The sequence below is a fragment of the Acanthaster planci genome, unplaced genomic scaffold, assembly GCF_054643075.1.
Source record: "Acanthaster planci isolate LZ-2023a unplaced genomic scaffold, COTS_SCS Contig9, whole genome shotgun sequence".
NCBI classification, from domain to species: Eukaryota; Metazoa; Echinodermata; class Asteroidea; order Valvatida; family Acanthasteridae; genus Acanthaster; species Acanthaster planci.
The window spans coordinates 238,107-257,042 of NW_028257633.1; the positions used below are offsets into that span (position 1 = coordinate 238,107).

An 18,936-nucleotide genomic window follows, 5' to 3' on the forward strand; every position below is an offset into this window, starting at 1 on the left:
TATGCAGATTTTAGACAGTCACAGGTGTCGGACAAATTGAACCGGTGGCATAGCCTAGGCTGTTCTCAGGGGAGGATGGGGCAAGAGGGGGGGCAAGACTTCCCACAGGGACCTCCTTGTTGCCCTTCCCCCTCCGGTCACTCAGTGAGGCTCTCTTGGAAGGGGGCAAGAGGGCAAGAGGTCCCCCGTCCCCTTGGTTACGCCACTGAAATTTACAACCCTGAAACTTTTTGGGGGGGGGTACGACTAGCAAACATTCTTCCAAATCAATTTTTTGTTTTATGCAAGTTATCCACTGCATCACCGTCAATACATTGTGAAACGACATGACTAGCAATGGGCTTTGAGGGGACTATTTGATGAAGTGGACTACAGCACTGAGTTGTTCGTTGACAGGAGTTCCTGTAACGCTTAATTTGTCCCGGCAGTCCGTGGTTAGAAGCAGTATTCACATTATTATTATTAGCCTTCCGTGAAATATGGTAGAATTTTCCGTCCTTGAAATATAGTTGTTCGAATAAAGTTTGCATGCAGTACCCTACAGAGAATCCTTAGGCTTCTGATGTGTTTGTTAGCTGGATCATTTATTTCATGCTCAAGTTTGTACTATTAAACATTACATCGTATTCCTCCGTGTATTTATATTGTATTCTGTGCAGTCTTGGGGTTCGTTGTGAAAGAGCATCTGTCTTGTTTGTATACGTAAACACCTCATCGTTGTAATCTAGACCTATGCACTAGGATATTAACAGTTCCAAATTGCTCACCAAGTAATTCTTGGAGCTATTCAGCAGAAAAAGGGCTTCAGAAAACTTTCTGTCCGGGCCAGCGTTATCTGGCATTCTGTTTACAAGCAGTCGGTGTTACATAACATTCTTGCTGTCGTTGCCAAAGCTTTTCTACCCGGAGCAAATCGGTGCTTTGTGCAATTGGCCACTATGTAGGGTGCTTTATGTTTTAGGTGAGAATGCATAATCTTTTTTCCATGTGTATCATTCCATGGTGTGTTCATAATTTGGTGCCATGCCTTGTATAAGGCGTGGACCTAAGAATGGGATGGGGGATGGGGTGAGGTTTGGGAGATATGTCGGTCGTGTCGCTCGATCACCTTCCATAAACCTCTCGCCAACCTTGGAAGTCTTGTGGCCCATATTTGTTTGCAACCTTGGACTTCTCGTAGAATCGTCCGACCAGAGATTGAATGATGTTGAAATATCTGTATCTAGGTACCACTGTGGAGTATTCTGTCGCTTCGTTTGTGTGTGTCATCTCGCTTTTGATACTCATAATTTCGGGATTAAAAAAAATTGGTTTTGCCTCCACCTGAAGAGGTGGAAGCACAGGAAAATTGAAGTCAGCTTGCAAAACGTCAACATTATTAAAGACTGTATCCATGCATTCAAGGGAAACCGAGAGAAATTTATGCCGCTTACCTGTGGAGAATCACAGCAGTTTAAATCCGGTAGTCACTTTGGCAGGAAGACATTGGTAGTGATACGCGTTCCTAATGTAGGTCAGATTGTGACAAGGTTCCGCAAGGGGAACAGGCTTGCGGAACCCAGCCACTGTCACGCCTGCCAACACACTGTGATTGGCCGAATCATTCATTTGGAGTGCACATTCTGTCCTGTTGCTTCAGAACGTGCATTTAAGTTGGCTTAAAAGATATAAAAGTATTATTATTTACCTGCCATCATAAAAACAAGTAGACAAAAACACATGATGATAGGAACTGAAAAAATGAACCTAATCGATGTTGACCACAGGCATTTAGTTCCATGACGAATACAAGCAAGTAGACAGAATATCACAAGGACATACAAATTATATATAGAAATACATTAAAAGGTTAAAAAAATCATTAAACTAAGACAAAATTGCACATCAAAACGACTGTTCTTGCATTACTTTACATGAGCAAACTAGACCAATGACTGCAAAAAGACAAGTATATTTGTATTGTGTCTGGTCTGCACTACTTCCAATCAAACTTGGAACCTCCTGAAGCTGATCATGGTGATAATCATTACGGTTAATAGCTAGACCCATACCCCATTGCGCCCCGTCCCCCAAATTTGGAAGGGAAATTACTGTTTTATGGTCACACTATTTGAGCGTTCTTCCAGAGAAATTAAGGACCCCAAATGCACACTGCAAGTTGCAATATACGCCACTGATACAATTTCATAGTCGAGCTTTGTTGCAATACAAAACTTAATTTAAGCAAAAAATGGTGTTATTAAAAGTAGCATCTGAAAAGGTTTAGTTTTGTTTTCAAATAATTTGGCACTATTTTTACGGGACCTTGCGTTTGTAAGACCACTGAATGTAATTGACTTGCTTGACTCTAAGAAACTCCGCACTTTGTTGCATCCTGTCTTTTTGGCTCATCGAGACCTTGAAGGAGGCGACGCAGTGGCCATTGCGTCAGCAGGCACATCGAGTTCAGGACACATCCCAGGATTGGACATCGGAGAGACCGCCGAAATAGGTAAATTTTGTTGACTTTTCGTCATATTCAGCCAAGGTTTGGGAATTGAAACTAGGAATTCTAAAGTGAAAATGAAATCAGATACCAAACGCCTTTTTCTACCCTTGAATAACAAACGGTTTTAAAAGTGTGTGTGTTGGGGGGGGGGCAAGCCCCGGCCAGTAGACTGAAAAGAATACAATTATGGTAGGCCAATAAAGTGGGGGGCGGGGCACCTACCATTTACACCCGTTCCTCCGCCGGTGCCCTTGAAGCAACTTCTCAAAATCATCAGGAGCAAAGTCGTCAACTACCTCCATGGTCAATCGAGAGCAAATCCAGAGCCATTTTTTGGAGGGGGTGGGATGGGGGAATGTTTTTGGAGGGTCCAGAGATGTTGGAAACTTTTGGTTAACCTTGTATGCTATGGGTTTGCTGATGATTAAGTCTATATTTTGTTGCTTTATGTTTTTGGAAGGAAGGGGAACGGTTAAAAGCAACTCGCCTTTTTCGGGGCATGGTCCCATTGACCCTGTCACCCTTGTATTCCATTTTAAGTCAATGTTTTGATAAGAATAAATTCTTTTTGAACCAGTAGCCTTCTTCCTCAGTTTTCGCAGCAACAGTACCAAGCAGGTTGAAGAAATTTTCTTCGACCTGCTTGATACTGACTTAAATAGTTTCCTGACCAACGAGGAGTGGCTGTCAGAAAGGGAAGCATCCGTGACTTTGGAGAAATCACGAAGGATGTGGACAAAAATGGTAATAAAACACTGGATAATTGTGTTGACTTCCAAAGGTGCATGAAACCCACAGGCCCATCAAGCATAGGGTTACGGTACCTCTCTGAGATGCTTGCCAGTGATTTTCCAGATTTTGCATGAAGCACCACACATTACTTGTTTTCGTTTCCTTGATTTCCATGTACATAGGTAATGAGAAGATTCTCTGACGAGGTCTGTTACCCACCCCCCCTTTTTGGAGCGATGATAGGTAATCTATCCGGTGGTCTAAAAATAACCAGTGGTTTTAAGTAGGTCACGGCGTCCCTTTTACATGCTTTTCAATAGTTCTCATGCTTTTGACGCTGCCTTAGGTCTCGTCGTTTTGCAGTAATGAACATACATGGATGACTTCAACAAGTGCTCTCAGATCCCAAGTGCATTTTTCACGATTTTTCAAACTGAGCAAAAACATTTAAGCCATCCCTATCAAGTTGTAGTTGGTTTATAAAGGGTAAATTTTTGGATTAGTTGACTTCTTTTTTGAAGACGCTTTTGTTTGTCCCTGATTTAAATTGTCTCTTTTTTTTTACAAGTTTGTCGATGAATTTGCCAGTAGGTGGGCGTAGGTAGATCTAGCTTTCTTAGAAAAGCTAGGTGTGTTTAAAGGCTATGTACAGCGTCATGTGCCCAAAGCACACAAGGCTAAAGGGAAGGGTCATTCAATTCAGGGCAGGGTCTCTTACGCAGGTTGTGAAATCCAAGTACATGTACTTTTTCGTACATTCTCGGGGATGGCGATGACAAAATAGGCTTTCCTGCTTCAAAATTTTTACAGTCTTTTAAATCACCTACGGATGCTATTCTCTCCACAATCACCATGTCAGTTCACCTCTCCACCCCCAAGATAAAGGAATTAAAGTTTTCAACAGCTTGGGTGAGACACGTGAAAATAAAATATGGTCAAACGAAAATACCTTATCGCTCTTCATTTATTGGCCTTCCTAGCTAGAATTATGTACATTTTAAGCACTTTCTTCATAATAGTAAATGACTGTCACTTTTGGTCTGAAGAATCTATACATGTACATACAAAAAGTCACATTACATTAAAAAGGACACCTCCATTTGAATCACATCGTCACTGTTCTACCTTACACAAAGAATAACTGGGTTTGAGCTAGTTTGATGGAACTGTTTAATTAAACCTCTACATAACAGTACATAATATCTTTTAATTTGTTTTATTTGTTATACAGAGGGAAATAAAAACTCCTGAGTTATTTGACTTCAGACAATTTTTTACACATAAAAACTTTGAAGTTATGCATTTTTTCTACTTCTGTACCAAGTGTGACAGGGACAAAACACCTGTTTATACTCTAATAATTTTTAATTTCTTCAATAACAATCATACTTTTTGCACATATACTAAATTATCACAGTTCCTTTATACATGTTATTTTACAGACAGTGTGACATACATCTTACAGAGGGATTTAAAGATCTTAAGGAATGTAAAGATGAATAATTTACAAATAACTGAATACTTTTTTGTACCATCAGTAGCTGAATGGTCCCACCTAATGAACTGGAGAAAAACTGAAATACATGAAGTATCTTTGAAGTTATTTATTAACTTTTGCTCCATCCCCAGCACATACATGTCATAAGCAGTACATAATATCCGACTGGATTCTATCCTCTGATTGGCTCTTTTCTTGAAAAGAAAGTTTAGGAAACTCAAAGATGGATCTAATTAAAACAATCAAACTCTAGATTCAACCAAAATATTGAGTCACCCTGTGTTTGAGAAGTCTAAACAAAAATATGAGTTTGTTAAACACTGCATCACCTGAATGATAATTAAAGTTAACGACTCACGCACATGTATATTTTAATGCCAGGAATAAACTGTTTTGTCACAAGTGTGGGCTTGCGTACAGTTCACTTTTAAATCAGCAATAAAATGACTGTTTTGTTCTGCAGCTTTCTCTGACATTGTTCTCATTATTTCAGTACATTGTGACAGGAATCTTCTTTGTTTTAGTAGACTTCAGCATGGTACTTCCTGCGCCGTGCTGGGGAGACCGACCTTGCCCGTGGCTGGTGTGGTTGTCTCCCAATCAGCGCCGTAGCCTCCTCATACCCCTGCCGGAAACCCTTCTCCATGTTCTGCAGGCTCTGGTCCAGGCCGAACGCCGTGATGGCGTGGGAGTGGTGGGCCTGAATCAGCTTTTCCAGCCGGGAGATGATCTCATAGTCAGGCACGGCCAGCGTGGTGACGTCCATGCCTAGCATGCGGGCGATGACCTGCCGGAAGTCCAGCAGCTGGCGCTCCCGCCGCTGGACCTCCAGCAGCAGGGCCTTGGTGGCCTGCAGGTCCTCACTCAGGGCCTTGACTGACTGCTCAGCCCGGCTTTGCAGCTCGGTAGCCTCATGCTCTGTGAACTCCAGCTCCTGTTTCATACCAGCGATCTTCCGTGCCTGCTTCTCTTTCGTCTTCTCCAACTTTTCCAGGGCCTGCTCCAGATCTGTGATGCTATTGTACTGATGCATTGACGTCAACTGTAAAACATAGTTATGAAAACAAACAAAACACAGTTACTTCAATGTTTTCAGTATATAAAGGGACAATGACATCAGAGATCATTAAGTACAAGTTTCATCTTCAGAGAACATTGTATGAGGACAAGTCTCCCATGCACACTTCAGTCACCCTTATGACATATAGGTAATCTTGATATCCAATTGCTACAGCAACCTATCAATATAGTTATCTATTTTGCACAAAAAAGTCACATTTTGTATATTCTGAATTCAAACTACTGCTATTGAGCACTGGATATGGTAAAGTATTTCACCCAATTTAGATTTGTTACATTTTGGTCGTTTGTCAGAAAAATGCAGTGTTTGGTATTTGCCACGGTTTGTGGTGGAACAATTTTGAAAGACATAATTTGGACTGTGGAGACTATTTCTGAGGGGAAAAATGGACTCAGTAAAACTTGTGTAACTCTGTGACAAATACTGTACAGGGTCTACAACAAGCAACATGAAACCTATTTCATGATATTTATGTTCACATATGTAACTCAAGGAAGTCAATTTGGACACAACAGGCTCACTTCTTTGCAGATCAGGCCATTCTTGTTATTTATTCCTGATTATAGACCAAAAATCTACAAAGTTCAAAAAGAAACTGGTAGTGGACATACCTTGAGGTTGCTGACATCCAACATCTGGGCCTTCATGTCGATGATGAGCCTCTTGGCAGTGCTCAGCTCCCCTTTCAGCCGCTCCACCTCCTTGACCAGCTTGCGGCGGCCCACCTCTGTCTCGTCCCGCTCCTTCTGCAGGGAGGAGCGGCCGGCCAGCGCCTCCTCCAGCTGCGTGATCTTTTTGCGTAGGAGGTCCAGGTGCAGGTCCTTGCTCTCCAACTGCTCCTTGTTGGACTTCAGCTTGCGCTGCAGTGAGTAGACGTGGGTGGTCTTGTCGGCCAGGCTCTCGCCCTCCTGCCGCATCAGCTGCTTGGCCCGGGCCATGATGGCCTCGCCATTCATATCAAAGCCAAGGTCCAGGGCGATGGAGTCAAGCTTCAGCACGGAGGCCAGCGACTCTAAGAAAGCCATGTACTGTGGAGAATTTAACAAGCCAGAAAATTCAAATGAACTATTTTGCAAATATCTGTGACAGAAAAAAACAGACATTTAATCTGTACACTATGTGCAATGAAATTAAATGACTGCTTTGCTGTCTCATTGCTCTATGTAGACTTATCCAAAAAGACGCCATAATTGTTGTGGTACGTACTGCACTATCACATGCACATTCTGCAGCTTGATGCATGTGTGCATTTGGCAAATCCTGATACACTATTGGTTGAAGAGGCATGTAACACATGCACACAACCTGTCAATGACCATTGTGCCACTATAGTAATGTCCTTAATTTTTGGTCACCGAATAACACTATAAGTACTAAGTTCCATGTGCATAATTTGAAAAGGCCCTTTTTATTAACAGTAGAATTTGTTCCAGACTTCAGGACTATGTGGGCCTTGAGGCTTATTACATGTATTGTTTCATTTTTCAGGAACATTAAACCATACCACACGAGGCCAAAGAGAGTCATCAACTCACCTTCCGTCGCTCTCCGCGCAGGTTCTCCAGCAGCACTGCGTCGGCTGACAGGCTGTCCTCCAGCTGCTTGATGCGGGTCTTCTGATCACCATAGTCCTCTTGTGCTTCCTTGGCCCGCTTCATGGCTGCCTGGTGCAGGTGGGCCTGGCTGTCAAGCTGCTCTGTAAGGCTTTTGATCTTGCCCTCCAGAAGGTCAACGTGCTGTGACAAGAAGAAGATAATCATTCCAAATTATGTCAAAAGATTGCCACCAAACTATGCCAACCTCTGTGACCATGGGGAAGGACAATAAAGATAGTTAAGTGAAAAAATTGCTCCTATTTTCCTGGAAGGATAATTTATACGGGAAGAATTTCATTTTATTTCTAATTTTGAAACAAAAGGCATGGCACAAAAATTTGAAGATATGCACAAGAACTATATCCAGTTCTGATGACATTAACTCTTTTATTGACTGAATCACCGGATTCAATAATCATATATCTGATTTTCCAAACCAATTGAGAACATACTCAAAACTTGTAAAGAAGACAAGTGCCAAAAGCTGTGGTTTTTCATGGGTTGAGTACCAGGTTTGGTCTTTGGGAGAAATTAGTGACTTTCCTTTGATTCTGAGGTTACTCTCAAATTTGTAGCTTCACAGGTCAATGATTAAATCTAGTGCTTTTAAGATTTGCATGCAACAATCTGTTGTTATCACTCGGAGAGCCACTCACCGTAGCGTGTTCTCTGCTGTCTACCTGCAGATGCTTGACCCGCTCCTTGATGGCATCCTCCTTTGCCTCACACCGGTTGCCCTCCCGTGACAGCAGCAGTGCCAGCGACTCCTTGAGGGCCCTGAGCTCCGATCGAGCCACCTCGGCCTCATACTTCAGGGTCTTGGCCTCCCAGCCCAGGGTGGACATCCTGTTCTCCTGCTGGTCCAGCTCCTGCTTGTGGCTACTCCAGGCACGCTGGCTGGCATCCACTCGATCTTTCAGCAGGGCGTTCTCACGTTCCAGCTCATTGCGAATTTGTAGTGCTGCATCCCTCTCCTGTGGGTAAAAAAATGAAGGTGGCTGAATTGAAACATTTTAAGGTGGTTGAGGGCTACTTGGAATTGTGCAGTACTATGACCACACGGTTTGCAGCACTAAACCAAGGTTCCAGCTGACAAATTATGTTACAGCTTTCTTATGGAGCAGTAAATATTCACCATTAGGTGACAGTGACAACTAATGTGTCTGTCCTTGGGCATAATACAGTCAGTAAATGTTCCTCTCCACCCTGGAGTAAGAAGTCAAGAAACGGAGATGGAGATAGTCCTTGTGTTATGAATTCGCCATTGTGCTTGGCAAAAGCAATGAGCTATATATCCTCAGGGAGCTGAAATGATCTCAGGAATGGGTTCATAGACCCACTGAGCAAGGCTAATGACTATCATTAATAATTTAGAGTTTCACAGAAAGCATTTCTTTGATATTAGCTCGGGGTGGAGCAAATCATTTGCAGCACTGACCCAACTCCAGGCCCAACCCAGTGTGATCCTACCACATGTCTGTCGACTTGAGACTCTGACAGATGGCCAAGGATGGTGAGGGTCGACTGCCAGCCCCCCAGCAAAACTCACCAGCCTGAGTTTCTCCAACATGTTGGTCGTGTCCATGCTGTTGCGCTGGTCCCTGTTCATCTCGGCCACCAGACGCTGGATGGTCTCCCGGCTGGCCTTGGACTCCAGCTCACTGCTGTGCAGGCTGTCCTCCAGCGATGACACCTTGCCCCGCAGGGTAAGGTTCTCCTGGATAACATCTGTCACCTGAAGGCCAAGAAAGACCTCACTTCATGTAACATTTGACTTTATATTTGCAACTCATTTTGTTTTTGTTTTTTTCTTTATTTCATTCATTGTTGTCAGGAGTCTGGTCATACACATCTTCGGATGACAGATTTTTAACTTTTGTATTTCGGAGACAGCCCCTGAAAAACTCTTATTGTTTTTATATCTTACAGATTTAGAATAAATAAATAATTAGACAGATAAACAAGTGAATACAGAACAAAGAAAACAGTAAACTCTGATTTACAATGTAGATGGAAATCAAGGATGTTTTGAAATAAGTTTTGTCTTGAACAATTTTTTTATCTGCTGCCTTCTATGGTCTGGAATTAGGCATACAAATGCCTAAAACCATACAAATGGTTCCCAGGCAACTACGAAGTCCAGCAGAGGCAAAACACTTTTCAAAGTGAGACCATCAGACATTAAAAGACCTATACATTGTACGTTTTTCATTAGAGGATCTGCCAAAAGTTGAAAAAGTGGGGGGGGGGAGGGGGGAACGAGCCCCCACTTCGAATGCTAGTGCTCAAGTCATCAACTTTGAAATAGATTTGTGAGATTGGGGAGAGGCCCACCTTCTTGACGATCGTCTCAGGTGTGTGGCCCTTCCCATCGATCACCCCTTGCAGGTCCAGGAACACATCATGCCACTTCCTCTCCCAGGCCTGAGCCCTTCTCTCAGCCTCCTCCCGCTCTGTCAGCAGCTCCCGCGCCCGGCCCTCTAGCTCAAGCACCTTGGCCTGTCGCTCCTTGGCCTCAGCCTGCAGTGTCTGGATGGTGTACTGGCCACGGGCCTGTGACTCCTCTACACTGCTGGAGGAGTCCTGCAGCTCTCCGATGCGGGCTTTCAGCGACAGCACAAGGGAGGACTGGCTGGCGCTCTCCTGGTTCAGTCGGTCAATCTCGGCCTTCAGTTCCTTGATCTGCAGCTCCCGAGCCAGGACCTTGCTTTCAGTGTCTCTCAACTGATCCATAAAAAGTTCAGAATTGTTTTCACATCATCAAAAACGATACAATATTTGGAGAATAACCTTGTGAATGTTCAATATTGATTTTAAATCAGCTTTTTGTATATCAGAGATTATCCACATCTGATCTTTATCATCTCATATATTCTGATTCTTATGTTATCGAAAAGAAATATGAACCAATTTCATCAAAAGCTGTTTTCAGCTTTCATATGGAAACTTTACACCAATGGAACAATGTTTACAGCTCAAATCGCATCGTTTGAACGTTCAACTTTAAAAAAAAATTTAAGACAATACTCTTCTAAAGAGATTGATCTACGAGCTAATAAAATTGACTGACAAATTCTGAATCAGTGCTAAAAACATTTTATCATGAAAAAGAGAAGGGAATATATAATTGATGGGTTTGTGAGATCTTAAATCTACTTTGTTTGTACAAATACATGTACTTACTTCATCAGCAAGTTGCTCATTCCTAAGTTGAAGCTTAGCCAAACTCGTTGAATCCAGAGAAGATTTCAAAATGGACTCCCTTGGGTAGAATGCGTCAAGCTAAGATGATAATCAAGAACAAAAGGTAGTGAGAACTGTAGTCATTGCATTAAAAATAGTCATCCTCCTGGAATACTCATCAGTTGTCGAGCATAACAATTCTCATAGAAATAATCAAAATTGATTAATCAAGTTTAATACGGAAATCTATCAGGGAAATGAGAATAAGTAGCTATGGGTGGTTGATAGGCGATACAAACAGAGAATCATCTATGTCTGTATATAGTTTAACTACAAAATAAAAAAATCCTTTGCACATTACCTGACTACTTTTATTCGTCCCAGTTCAAATAAGAAATTTATTGTCAAGACAGGAAACATTTTATGGGGGGGGGGGGGAAGAGACAATTGTTACCTTTTCATCAAATGAAACCCTCTTCTTATGGCCCAGTGTTCCCAGCTCAGTTCTGCAATGACATCCAAGGAAAAGTCGATTTTTAATTTGGAAGGTATATTGTACAAAAAGGAAAACCTTTAAAATGAGGGACTAATTACGTGTAGTTAATATCAATTTTTAATTGAAAACATTAGTTTTTTCCTTAGAAAACAGCACCCACAAAATTAAACAAGGCTTCATAAATGCAAAAAATACAACATTCCTGCCAGATCTCTGGCTATAAATCAAACAACTCCATGCTGTTCAATTCTGCAATATTTGCACGAGCATATATCACCGTTTTCTGCTTATTTTCTTGTCTTTCTATGAATGTGCCACAATTGCATGATTCAAGCAAAATTTTTCAAATGCTCTGAACTGAAAAGAACAGCAAATGTTGTTGTACTTCTTAACACAAAACTCTGATGATAATAATCAACTCCTGAAAATAATCTACACAAATCTGACAAACATTGTTATCAATTATAATTGTCAATGTACTTTCTACTCTACAGATGAGCTCTGTTTACCTTGATAGCTCCTGGATGAGTTTGTCTTTCTTGTCCAATTCACTCCTCATCAGCTTGACTTGGTCATTCAACTACGTGTAACAAAACAGAAGAAAAAAATCCTAATAGCACTTTTTAGACTCTGACTGAACATGTCCTCAATGAAATCAATACCAAATAGGCCGAGGCCCACAAACCCAATCATGCAGTAGACCAGAGGGCAATTGGAGAGTGACGTTGTCATGGATACAAGAGGGACGGATTTATTATTGCAGACACAGATGATGAATGCAAATTAATTGTAGGACCCTACAGCTCTTGGTCAGAGGAAGAAATGTTCATAAGTCATGCATATGCGTGTAAATGCATCACACATAGTGTACATGTATGTATACTGTATGGTGCACACACATAAAAACATGTACGCCATGCATCTAATAACAGGGCAAAATAATGATCTTCTCTACCGAAAATTTGTTGAAAACACAAATATTGTTGACATTGGCTGAATTAAGACTGAAATGTACAATCAAGTGCAAAAATAAACTGAATGCTTAATCAGGTTTTATTGTTGCTATCACCCTTGAAGTCAAGGAAGTACATTGATATGGCAGTACATTACTGCTGAAAGAGCATGCATCAAACATGTTCACACTATATATAAACTTTTCTTTCCATTATTAACAGTTTTGTTTTTTTTCAGTATTTTCACCATGAATAATGAACAATCAGAGAAAATGGCGGTTGTAATGCCCTTTAACAGGCAATTCCTGTGCAAAACATAATCACATTCATATTGATACCTTTTCTGGTAAAGAAGAAGGTATTTTCAGGTTTTACTGACAGATTTGGTGAAGCAGTGGGAGGTGACCCAATGTTAATTGCCAGACCTACAATTGTGTCTATTTTTTAGTGAAGATTATGTAGCGCGGTGTATTGGTCTCGTGATTTTCTCTGCCATTTTGTTAGCAGTCAGTGGTTTCAAGATTATGATAAACGATGCCACACACCAATAAAGTCTAGGGTAATTAGTAACATAGACACCCTGTCATGAATAAGTTTTCTTTTTTTTTGCTTTCAGATTTTTTTGTAATTTCCCTTTATTATACAGCTCAACTACAATTAATGTATATTTGCAGTTTCAACATTTTCCTTTACAAAATTGTGGACTGAAGGGAGAACCAAATTGAATAATGTCAGATAATTTGATTTTCTGACAAGAGTAAATTCAACGTGTCATCAAGGAAACATGCTTTGTAAACAGTTCAAAAGTATTAACTATTCAAAATGAAAGAGAGCGGCGGGTGAATATATTTAGAATTACATGCTAAAATACACAGATCAAAAAAAAAATTAAAGCAAAGTTCCACTAATAAGTTACCTCTAGGAAAAAAATTCAAAACCGCCATTAAAATGTAATTTTAGAAATTGTGCACACAGTCAATACATTTTTGAAAACAATTTTGAAATTTTTTGTCACAATTAATGTAAGACTTTTGAGAGGAAAATAAATTATGGCATGTATTTCGTGGTAAAAAAGTATTAATAGTACTTTAAAAGATCTTTGGTGTGTGAATTAACAGCCTAAGTGTATCCTCAGTGATGCTTGCTGAAATAGAAATACATTTACAAATGAATCAATCAAATGTTGTCGAATTGTACCACTGACTAATTGATATCTATATAAGAACTTACTTCTTGCAGTAATTTCTTGGACTGTGGGGGTGATGGTGAGTATCCACCTTGCGTAGATCCCACGGGGGGTGCTGATCTGTTATGCCTGAGCCTTTCGATTTCCTCCTCGAGAAGGAGTAGACCGCGATCGCTGGCCGCGGCCCGGCCTGCGGATGAAATTCTCGGCAGCCCATTACTCGGAGACTGCCTCCCGTATAAATATGACATATTTCACGCCTTTCCAATCTAAATCGGACAGCAGAATATACAGCTTCGGATGTGGTAGTTATCTTGATAAAAAGTGTTCAGTTTAACGTGACACTACTTCGTGTAGTGTTATTCTCAATGAATGCATTGATGAGTTTCTTCAATCGGGTTGAACTATGCCGCTGTTGATATGGGCAACTGCATCAACACAACAACCTGCTCCACAACCGACATTCCCCTGCAAAAATGCACCTGCAATTCGCTGGTACCCGATACTGGCATGTGCATAACAAGGGAGTAGAGGTTACTGCTCACCAATGTTTACCAATGTGACGTCACGCACATATAATCGCTATTACCTCGGCGCATTACTTGTACATCACTAGTTCGTACTTAAAATCGCACAAATTGACGTGTGCAATTGCATTGAAGGAGCATGGAGAATCGATATTTTTGATTTGAAAAGTACATCACAATGATTAATTTTCTAATGTGGAAAAGCAAATTAGGACTGAAGATTTATTAAAAAAGTCTTAATGCCAACCAAACATACACAAGACGCATTGGAAAAGATACCTGAAGCTTGAATGTACACATTTCAAACACTGGATTTGCAGTAAAAAGGCAGGGTTGATTTAGAAAAATAACAGTTGGGTCAAACCGGTACAATACATCATTAGTACACAAACACATACACACAAAGTAGAGAAACCATCTCGTCTTTAGTTATGTTGTAACTGTACACAACTTTCGTTTATTAAAACAAGTTAGGAGTTTAAAACAAAACAATAATTTCATGCCACATTTTAAATGGTTTTATTGAGTTTTAAGTTTTACACTTTAGGAACGTTACTGCTATGTTTCTTTGGAAAGTGGGGTTCTTTTGCGAATGAAATAACAATAGACATTTCCTTTTATAAAAAAGTCTACCTCTAGACTCAAAATTTGGAAACATCATTAGTTCTTCAATGGGACTTTTTCTAACAAACTTCCTGCCCATGGGGAAATCTGAATTTTTTCAAGCTTCCTAGAAGATATTAGTGACCTCTTTAGCATGCTCAAGTCAAACAGTGGGAGAAATAAAAAGGCTTGTGAGCCAGTTTTGAAGAGAAAATCATGTCTGTTCTTGGCAATTTTCGAAAGAGCCTGACTACACTCACGTCACAGTGTGCAAAATTTTGAAACTAGACTAAACAGGTAAATGTACACTAGGTGTGTTCTGCAGTGTCAGTCATATGTAGTTCCGTGGTGTATGCCCAAGAAAGCTGCAGTTATCTGTCACTTGCCCTTCACATATCCACCTGTACTTTGCAACTCATGCTGAAACACTTACCAGTGTAACTAATAATTTAACAATCCAACCAACAAAGGTAAAGTTCGTCTCTGGTAAAATGTAACATTTCAATCTTTCTCATGTGTGCAAACACTTAATGACTCCTAGAAACTGTATTTATGTGTTATACGATTCCTAAAGAGTTTTTGAGGTCACTTCTTTGGTTGGGCAAGCTTGTAGAGGGAGTAGCAGGTCCAAGCTGTTCCAAAGACAGTCAGGGCCATGACAATGCTGTAACTGATTCGGTCTGTGAATCCTTTCTTGAGATGGACCGGCAGACCATCAGGTTTCTGAAAGGCAGAGATCAAATGACCAAACTCTCAAAGATATGCTGCTTTAATTGCAATACATGTATATACAGACTGGTGATCATGGTACAGGAGAACCTGGCAATATGGTCACTGTACAATCTGGAAGCTCCCCAGTAATGGCTGAACTACATGTATTGTGCTGTCTGCTGAACAGAAAAGTTCTGAGGGGCCAGTCACTTATACAACAGATGGCACATTCCTGCCATTGCTGGGGGCTTCCACATGTCCTCATCTGTGAGCACACTGGTGTTGCAGTCGAGTTCATTACAAGTCCAGTTATAAATCCAGTCACAAGCCCTTTCACACAACCAGTCATTAGTAACAGGGTGGAAAATGACAAAGGTATACCTAAATAAATATGACCAGAGGGCCATAGGTCACAACAATGCCCTGTTCTTCAGACAAACTATTTAATTTTAGAATTTGAGAAAAAGATTTAAGAGAACGAGCCTCAGTAGGAACTGATGACATAACATTTTGCTTTTACATGTACCCTTCTCTATGGAGATTTGCATCCACTGTCCTCTCCTGGCTTCCATAAGAAAGTGCACATGTAAATAAAGTGTGACCTCATTAGCACATGGGCCTGTTGAGGATAAACCTTCAAGCATGGCCTTGGCTGTTACCTATGTTACCTATGCTTGATAGACATAACTCTTTAGAGCAGTAGTTTATCTGCTAGAGAACAGTACAGCCTGACAATCAAACAGCAATGAGTATCAAGCGAATTGAAGTCAGTGGAGTGATTGGGTCCAAGTTAAAACTTGGAGCGCTTGGGGTTTCAATGGTGGAAAGTGAGGGGCTTTGATCACGGTTGGTGTAAGTTTGCTTCCTCCAACAAATTCTGAAGGAAATATTGGAATGAAGGCCTCTCCTTCCACCTCTGCAGCCTGGGCTCGAATCCTACAGGGCAGCATGTGGATCAAGGTTTTCAGTCTCTGTCTGAGCTGTGGATCTTTCTCTGGAACATTTATCCGAGGTTTTCCTCCCACCTCTAAAACTGAACATTCCTTCATTGTCTTGTCAACTGTCCCTTCATCCTGTAAGTAGGGCTGAATGCACTGTTGGATTTTTTGTAAATAAATACAATGACCTTTGATGGAGCAACCTGAAAGAAAAGGAAGCTTGAGGCTTCATCTCACCTGGAACACTCTCTGGTTTTCATAGACTCTGTTCCTGATCAGACTGCCCATAACTCCATCTCCCCCCATGGGGCTCCTGAATCTGGCTACTGGCTTGGGCTTTTGGTCCCAGACAATCTGACTTGGCTCGGTCACTGTTGCCTGCAGTCCCTGTGGAACAATCAGTTACAGTGAAACACACAATAACATTGAACTTTGTGACACACACAGTAAAATTATGGCGCAACAGATGTGCACAAAAGCTCTCTGGGAAGATTTCCAGATATGGATGCCACTTGACACCTAGTGCACAAACCCTACGAGACTGGTCTGAAAAATTGTGTTTTCTCAGTAAACTACATGTACTTGGTGTTTTTCCTCCTAAATTGAACTTTTCTGGACATGTTTTTGCTTTCTGATGGCTAATAGGTGACAGTAGGGAATAATTACTGGCGTCTGTACAGGAAACCTTCCCTTAAATTCAGAGGGAAAATGCCACAATATCATAACCTTTTGTGGGGAGTGATGCCATATGAAGGCTTACATACAAGGAATAAGTGGAGTTCTTGCAGGATAAAGGTTTGATCACAACCAAATGGTAAAAAGGGCAACTTCTACATTCCTAGTCACGTTGACTTATTCATCTGCTTCTATCACTAGCAGAGTCCTACTCCCAGACCCATAAAACATGTAACCAGGCCTGGCATGACTTCACAAATGCAAATGGGCATAAATCCCAAGGGGAGGAGATATGAGTATCTATACCCTACATTTTTTGACTGGGGGATGAGTTATTGAATCATTCCCTCACTTTTTCACGGTGAAAAAAACCAAAAACACAATGAGTTTTGAGGAATTTTCAAACTTCCAAACATTCAAAATGTATTCAGGAGCACTCAAAATGGGAGAATAAAAAAGTAATAAATATGCTAACTTTTATTCATAATCACTCAATTGACAAAGGAAACAAAAAAAATAACATTTTGAAACTTGAAAAATAAGAAAAGGGCCCTATTTGTACCCCTGTAGCGTTTCACTGAGTCAACGAATTTTAATGACAGCATGTGATATGTTAAAAGTACATTACTAGAGAATAGAGGGTAAACTGTAAGATGACATGAAATGATGAAGGCTTGCTGTTTTTTGGGGGGGACTCACAAAACAAACTCTAATATTTGTGTCTAGGAAAATTCTCCAAAAAAGGTCATTTATTATGTCAAGCAAAAAGTAAGATTACAGATTAGCTTTCCGACATTTTGGAGTCTTTTGCAAAACTCTTGAATACGGACAAAAAATACAAATGACCGCTGGCTATGCTGGCTGCATAGCTTCCACAAAATTTCACTAAAAGGTGAGCTGGTGAGTGCGTAGAAATACTGTAGGACTGTGTACATTTAGTGGGCCTGACCATTTTGAACATGTTGAACTGGAACTTTAAGTTCAACAGAAAGTTCAAGATCAGCACTTTTGGGTGGATGTCGTTATTGTGTTCCCAAAGAGGTGCGCAGAAGACAGAAATAACATCTCGAGGATACATGTACAAAAGTACATTTGTATCGATTCACAGAGCCTACTAATAAAGTACTAGCCTAGGTTTGCTCATGGTTTGCTACTGGTGCTAGCCTACATAGATTTAGACAATACATGACAAAAAGTTACCGCGGGCGAGTATGCTGTTTGTGGTGGTGCTGAACCAACCCGGCCACTCATTGAGTTATACTTGTAAGCCATTTTCCAGCACTAGTTTCAGTGAATTCATGAAAGTTGGAAGCTCGAACCGGACCGCACAGATTCAACCCCTTTCAACGCCAGTCCTTCACATATGCGCTGTGTGTACGCGCACGAACAATAATCATGTCACAAGAGGGCGCCCTAACTAAAAAGTTGGGCCATTATGATCTGGTACCCAATGGAAACGGTATGATAAATTGATATTGAAGAAAGCGTGGAATCCGTTTCACAAAACAAGTCACGTACGCCATTTTTCTGTGGAGTTTTGTTTCACTAGAGAAAAAAGAATTGGCGTGGGCCTATTTCTAAAACAGGAAAATGAACAGAGCGCTGGTAAGTATTTATGTGGTTGCCATTGTAACTTAGGAAGTCAAGTCCATGATATCTACATGTTCTTTTTTTTTTAACCTTCACATTAGTAATAACTAATGTGAAGGTGAAATAAATTTGAACGTATCAGGTCCCCTCTTCGTTTTTGAAGTAGAGGGCGCCCGTTGGCCTGAGCAAGACATGTAAACTATAGACATACATGTACAAGTACACATAGACTACCAATCTTGCGCGTATAACCGTGATTTTAAAAAGCGTGGGCAATACAATGGGCGAAATGACGAATGGCATGGTTCATTGCGAATTGCTCGTGACGCACTGTAAACGCATTTATCTGTGGATTTTGGGTCAACTCGTATCCGAGTTAACTCGTACCCAGGTCAACTCGTACCCTGGTCCCTCGTCAACTCGTACCCCAGTCAACTTGCACCCTTGAAAGAAACATGAGTTTGTGACCCAAACAGGTTAAGATTTTTTGTCTCGCTTTTATACCCCAAATGGATTGCAAAAACGGTCTTCCCCTTTTTTCCGTTTTTCTAACTGTTTGGATGATGTTAGATGCTACACGCAAGGATGGTCCTGTAAATGAAAAGCTGGGCAATTAATTTTATTTTAATAGTCTAATTTTAACTTGATCCAAACCATTGGGTGGGTAAATATGGTTCCAG

At 40.9% G+C, this 18,936-nt stretch overlaps 2 protein-coding genes across 2 annotated transcripts; both read right to left on the minus strand.

The window, feature by feature from the left end:
- Positions 1–4,166: 4,166 nt before the first annotated feature.
- On the minus strand, positions 4,167–13,637 carry LOC147795524 (coiled-coil domain-containing protein 170-like). The gene is made up of 10 exons (XM_087131725.1): positions 13,257–13,637; positions 11,583–11,653; positions 11,032–11,083; positions 10,578–10,676; positions 9,729–10,118; positions 8,944–9,129; positions 8,051–8,368; positions 7,335–7,535; positions 6,411–6,827; positions 4,167–5,760 (listed from the first exon to the last, which is right to left on the minus strand). The coding sequence occupies exons 1-10, from the start codon at positions 13,461–13,463 to the stop codon at positions 5,239–5,241; spliced, it is 2,463 nt and encodes an 820-aa protein (XP_086987851.1). The 5' UTR covers positions 13,464–13,637; the 3' UTR covers positions 4,167–5,238.
- A 521-nt stretch (positions 13,638–14,158) lies between these two features.
- LOC110979475 (cytochrome c oxidase subunit 7A2-like, mitochondrial) lies at positions 14,159–18,052 on the minus strand. The gene is made up of 3 exons (XM_022235295.2): positions 17,867–18,052; positions 16,229–16,378; positions 14,159–15,065 (listed from the first exon to the last, which is right to left on the minus strand). The coding sequence occupies exons 1-3, from the start codon at positions 17,936–17,938 to the stop codon at positions 14,928–14,930; spliced, it is 360 nt and encodes a 119-aa protein (XP_022090987.1). The 5' UTR covers positions 17,939–18,052; the 3' UTR covers positions 14,159–14,927.
- Between the last annotated feature and the right edge of the window lie 884 nt (positions 18,053–18,936).